This window comes from Chiloscyllium plagiosum, chromosome 21 (genome assembly GCF_004010195.1).
Source record: "Chiloscyllium plagiosum isolate BGI_BamShark_2017 chromosome 21, ASM401019v2, whole genome shotgun sequence".
NCBI lineage: Eukaryota > Metazoa > Chordata > Chondrichthyes > Orectolobiformes > Hemiscylliidae > Chiloscyllium > Chiloscyllium plagiosum.
The window spans coordinates 8,665,893-8,671,892 of record NC_057730.1 but is presented as its reverse complement, the minus strand read 5'-3'; the positions used below and the strand labels follow the sequence as shown (position 1 = coordinate 8,671,892).

Here is a 6,000-nt window from a genome sequence, read left to right as displayed (position 1 = left end):
TGTGTTGTGGCCCTTTTGAACAGTGTCTTGATGCAACTTCTTTTGTGTGTGTTGGGGTGGTTGCTTTCGTAGTTTAGGACTTGGTCTGTGTGTGTGGCTTTCCTGTATACCTTTGTGGTGAATTCTCCGTTCGGTGTTCTCTGTACCATCACGTCTAGGAATGGGAGCACATTGACCTGGACCCAATATACCGGTCACTGGAGCGGACAGCTGGAACTGACAACTGGAAGCGGCAGGTACAAATCATTATAAATGCCGGAGGAGACATCACAGAAGCGCTTCACAAGAGGCTCCCAAGCCCTGAGGATGTCACCTAGACAGGGGACGAAACGTCTGCAACACAAATTCCCAGCTCGGCGAACAGAACCAGAACAACAGATTTAACAAAGATTTAAAATTTTTAAAAGCATCCTAATTAATCATCTTAGCATAAAAAACTGCGTGAAAGCTTAATACTCAAGTAGATTAAGGTTTCATATTATTTCTTAGAGTACCTAACATTATAGTCACTCTAAAATATAACAGAATTTCAGGGACAGAATATAAAATAATATGCACGCTTGAAAGTGAAGACTGTGAAACTGATGGTTAAGAAGTGGAAACTTTCACTAACCAGTGTTGAATCGCTGAAGCAAGGTGGGTTTAGCTGCTCCAGCAGTCGAGCATGGCATGGATTCTGATCGACTGGGACCATGCTGGCGTGGATCAGTCACTCTCTCTACAGCCATTAGCATTGTGGACAGTTCTTGTAGGGGCATGTTGTTTATCTCAGATGAGAATGGACTTGGTGGATTTTCCAGACACAGAAGCCAACTTGCATTACCTGCAAGGAACCAAAGTTAACACTATTAAGAAGTATTAAGACAAGAAAAGTAAGTTATTCCAGGTTCTATTTAAGAGCCATAACATGAAAAAGCACAGCTGTTTTTTTAATAACAGAAGAATTTCACATAGTTTTAATGAAAAAAATTAACTTATAAGAAGCAACCATCAGGAAATTAAGAGTAAAAATTCAACTTTTCAGGAAGGTATGAGATGTGTTTAAGACCTAAGTATGACCTGTGGATGGAATAAGATGAAGGAGATGGGAGGAGGCACCTGTGAAGCAGATACACTGACATGGACCATTTGAGTCAAATGACCCGAAAGCACGCCACGTAAAATACTATGTAACTAATTCACACAATAGACAAGAGGCATAAAGGACTTTATAGACTTTACGACAACAGGGTATATAGAACTTACAGAATCACGACAAGTACTGATTTTATAACCTTCCTTCACAATATTACTCTCTATTAACTTCAATACTCTGTACACCAAGCAAGGATTAAACATTGCTGCACCTCATTTTGGCAATTTTCTAGCAAATGAGTTAGGTTAAAATTATTTCAAGTGAATTAATTGGGAATAGCAATGGGGTAACTAAGATAAACGAGTTTAACAAATAAAGTTGTTTCTTGAAAAATGTTGCCAAAGCAGGTACATGGTTAGAGAACTGAAAGGTAGGATAGAGAGTAGCCAAAAACGTCTGACTTATGTAAATGGAGTCCTTTCCTGTTCTTGAATTTTGTAACATTTATCTGATTTAAAACTATGGAAAGCTCATTAAAGCCACAATCATAACAGAACCCAGGCTATCCAGCTGAAGATACTTCATAGGGCCCAAATAGCATCGGTTTGACTGGCAAAATTTAAGGCAGGAGCATCTCCAATGTGTCCCAAATGCAAAATGGAGGTGGGCACTCTTGTACATTGCCTATGACCTGTCATAAGATCCGTAGATATTGGACTAAAGTAGCAAGTACCCTGACAGAAATTTTAGCTGAGATTACAAACCTGGCTGGTCCGGGGCCCCTTAAGAGAGGAATCCCGCACGAATATGGGTTTTATTATATCTGATGTTAATACATTCTGAGCATGTAAGAGACTTAAATATATACTCTGGTTAGTTGTAGGTTAGATTAGTAGATAGTTGAGTTTTGTTTTTTTTCTTTTTCGGTATTTTTTTTTCTCGTTAAATTTTGGCTATTGTATATTTGATTTAATTGTATATCAATGTTTATATTTGAGAGTTTTGTTTATTTTTGTAAACTTGTAAAAATGTTACATTTCTAATAAAAATATCTATAAAAAAAAGCCACAATCAACTCTAAAACTTTTGGGGGGTTGGCTCGATCTAATATTTATACCTGAGGGTCGCCGAATGTATACTTCGGCCCAGCCTTGAGTTAGTACAGGTGCATATTCAGCCAGATTGGCTTTTTCCTTCTGGTAGAACAGCTGGCCACTTGAATAAGGTCCATCCTGACGCAATGCTTTCCTGTTTTCCAATCCTCTCAAATTTGATGCAACAGGAGTGCAGAATTCGCTATCAGAGGGTGACACCAGGGGACTTAAACTCGGAACTGAATCACTGTGAAGAGCATGGCCACCTAGAAAACCAGAAAAGTAAGACTAAACAAAAACAGTTCACACTGAAACGGAGCAATAATAATGTATATCCCCGTTATCAGGACAAAAAGATGTTTCTCAAATGTGACGTGGATAATAAAGATTAAATAAATAGGGGCTCTGTTCTATTCAATTAAATTGCGACAATATGGAAACACACGATTTGGCCCAACAAGTCCACACTGACCCTCCAAACAGTAACCCACCCATTCCCTTACCCTATATTTACCCCTGACTAATGCACCTAACACTATGGGCAATTTAGTATAGCCAAGTTAACTGACTTGCACTTCTTTGGATTGAGAGGGGAAACCAGAGCACCCGGAGAAAACCCACACAGACGCAAGAAGAACGTACAAACTCCAGACAGACAATCGCCCAAGGTGGGAATCAAACCCAGGCTCCTGGTGCTGTGAGGCAGCAGTACTAACCACTGAGCCACCGTGCCACCCCTTCTAGTTCTGCAGATATATACAGTTACAAAATTGTTTGTTTCAAAGCACTGCATTTTAAACAGTATTCAATATATTAAGTACTTAGACTGTGAAGCACAATCGATAGATGCAATTAGCCAGCAACAAGATTTTATTAGATTTATGAATATTGTCATTGAAATTGTAAATAGGATATTTGGCATTAAAGGGAAAGTAAGGAAAGTTGCTCATTACCCTATGTTAAATATTATTCTCTTTGAAAAAAAAACCTAATCCTTTCAACAGTCACCTGATATGGATCTCACTCGCAGGCGTGCAGCTTTTCCAATCTGCTGGCTAGTCTGAGACTCCAGCTTGGCAGGTGCTTCTTGGGTTGTTTTTACTTGTTGAGATAAATCCAGTCTTAAAAATATAGTCAGGGCAAAAAAACATCTTAATTGAAATCTCAGTCAAATCCAAAACACACAAAATCTTTGCATAACTTGGTAACAATATAGTTGACCATTGCCTTTGTTACTTGACATATCACAGCAAATTATATTTGAAAAAAAAAACAATTTTATTTCGACAAAAAAATAAATTGGGGCCATTTCTTACAAATGATAAAACACCAGCTGTTTTATATCAAATATTGAAGATCAACAAAAGCACAGTAAACAAACATTTTACTAAATACATTGCTGCAGTATCTCTGCAGTCCATACCTGGATACCTCTTCAGTTCTCTTTTGATCCAAGGAATCTAAACCCAACAGCGCTCTCGCTCCGGCGCCACTGCTGGTGGTTACTGTGACAAGTTTGTTTCCAACCAGCCATGTATTACTTCTTCCTGCACCAAGAAGAAACTCTGCCACAGGGGACCTTAGAAACCACAAGAATGTGAATAAGACCAAAAAGGAAGGCATGGTATTGACTTGAGTGTAAAAACAGAAAAAGAATGAGGTCAGTTTCCAAACTCTGAGGTAAGCGATTAAAAATATTGAGCAGATTTAGTGCATTTAAAGTAAAATTGGAAATATATAGCACATCCACTATATATAGAAAAGAAGTGAGGCAGATTAACATTTCCGATGAAATCCCAGTGTTCTCATACATCTATAGCTTCACCCGAGACTCTTACTGATGGTGTTATCTAGTATGGTGACAAAATGTCTAAAAACAAACCTTCCAGCTCAGCGAGCTAACTTATATATTTATCAACCTGAGCTACAAATTCACCAATACATCTTTAGTTTTTGCTTTTATTCAATTTATATTTTAATGCTGATATTCGGTTCCATGTGATAAGGAAGCAAAAATAGTTTTGCTAAGATGAACAGATATCAAGAAAAAATGGGCACTTTTTTGTTAGAAAAAGATCACTGAAAAAGTGACTTGACATAGCCATCTAAGATTACAAAAGATGTCAAGAAGGTGGATGTGCAGAAAATACTTCCAGTTCTGCGGAAGACCAAAACTAGAAGTCATAGGTTAAATCCAATTCAAAAAAATTCAAGAAAAAATTTAACTAAAGATTAGTTAGATTGTGAATGTCACGACAGAAGTAATTGAGGCAAACAGCATTAATGGAAAAGCTACATAAGCAAGTGGTGGAAAGAAGTAAGGTGACCCTGAGAGGGTTAGATGATAAGAAGTGAGCACAAGTTCATGAGAACCATGGGTCAATTGGTCACGTGTGTTCCATGCACTATGTAACTCTCAAATTACTTTCAAAAGATAAAAAAAATGAACAAAGTAACATTTTCAAAATGTAATGCAAACCTCTTGGGCAGAGCAGAGAAGTTGGAGAAAACATATCGAGCCATCATATCCAAGCAGGTCTCAGTTAGCTCAAGGTGCACAGTTTTAAGACTGTCTTCAGCCTCTGCCATCGAATTCTCATCTGCTGATCCCAAACTTGAACTTGTGACAGAAGTCTGCATTCTACTGGAATTGGAACGGATTAAGTAAAAATAAAGTATAAATTACACCCTGGTGCAATGACAACAATTAGATCCTTCTCTCAGTATTATTTATCTTTGCATACCATTTCAAGCAAGCACCAAGAATGCATTCGCATAGATTTTTTGAATTATTTTATCATTACAGAAATTTGGCCTTTGCACCAAAAATAAAACAAAGAACTTAGTTTCAAGCAAGAATTTGCCACTTGCCTATCGTTACCACCAATTTTATATTTTGGAGTTGATTACAACCTTTTCCTCAGACATTTGCAACAATGTATTTTTAAAAAAACGTAACTCAATATATTGATGCCAGATTTGCTGAACTTAGTTCAAAGATTTGAATTTTTAGATTTGTAAAATGTATGCACTCTGTTTTCTTTTATGTTCATTTGTCATTAGCTAACGCTCACGAAAAAAGTATGGTTGTTACAAATACTGCAAGTGGCCAAATGAATGATCTGGTTGAAAGGTAGAATTAAACACCATTTTGATGGGTGATTAATAAATAGTATGACTATCCCAGAGTTAATTACATATCATGGAAGGATTATAAGTACAGTCTAATCCTCTCCATTTAAACAAGTATATGTTTTATTAAGTCTTCAAAGGAAGAAATTCAATGTATCAGGACTAGACTGTATTCAGACCTTTGATCAGTGGTTGTCTCTCAGTACATGCAAAAACATTTGTACCTTTCGTTCAACTGTTTAAAACACAACTGAATGAGCCATAAGGAAAACTATTGGCATTCATGGGCAAGTGTCAATCCAGATTTTAGTTGATAATACAACTAATGCTGAACAAGTTGGGAACGACAACTCGCCATAGATGAATTACTTTGAACATGGCACATGTTGTGCACTATACCTACCTGAAAGGCGAAGTAGTCAGTGTTTGAAACAGATATACTCCATGTTCAGCAGGCAGACGTGATATACAAAAACGAGGTTTCAAAACAAGAGCATTTCTTAGTTCTTAATGCTTTAAATAAATTGCAGGCTAGTTGTTATTGTTGCGTGATCTGATTGAAGAGCAGCTCCACATTATGCAGAAACTCTGAGTTTAAAACAAGGGAGTCCGATATACTAGACAATCTCAGTAAAACCACAGGGACATTTTTTCTTTCAGAGGATGTAAATCTTTGGAATTCTTTATTGAGGTTAAGAT

The 6,000-nt window shown here is 37.1% G+C and overlaps 1 protein-coding gene across 8 annotated transcripts in view; it reads right to left on the bottom strand.

Moving 5' to 3' along the window:
* The window catches only part of tsc2 (TSC complex subunit 2), an 80,999-nt gene that overhangs the window by 25,788 nt on the left and 49,211 nt on the right, over positions 1-6,000 (bottom strand). For 6 of the 8 annotated variants that reach the window (XM_043711187.1, XM_043711190.1, XM_043711191.1 and 3 more), the window contains 5 exons: positions 4,649-4,813; positions 3,593-3,748; positions 3,178-3,290; positions 2,193-2,435; positions 614-823 (listed from right to left, as the gene is read on the bottom strand). In XM_043711187.1, the coding sequence (XP_043567122.1) occupies positions 614-823; positions 2,193-2,435; positions 3,178-3,290; positions 3,593-3,748; positions 4,649-4,813 (887 nt within the window). The remainder of the gene's footprint in view (positions 1-613; positions 824-2,192; positions 2,436-3,177; positions 3,291-3,592; positions 3,749-4,648; positions 4,814-6,000) is intronic. The other 2 variants (XM_043711189.1, XM_043711192.1) reach the window with 1 other exon arrangement.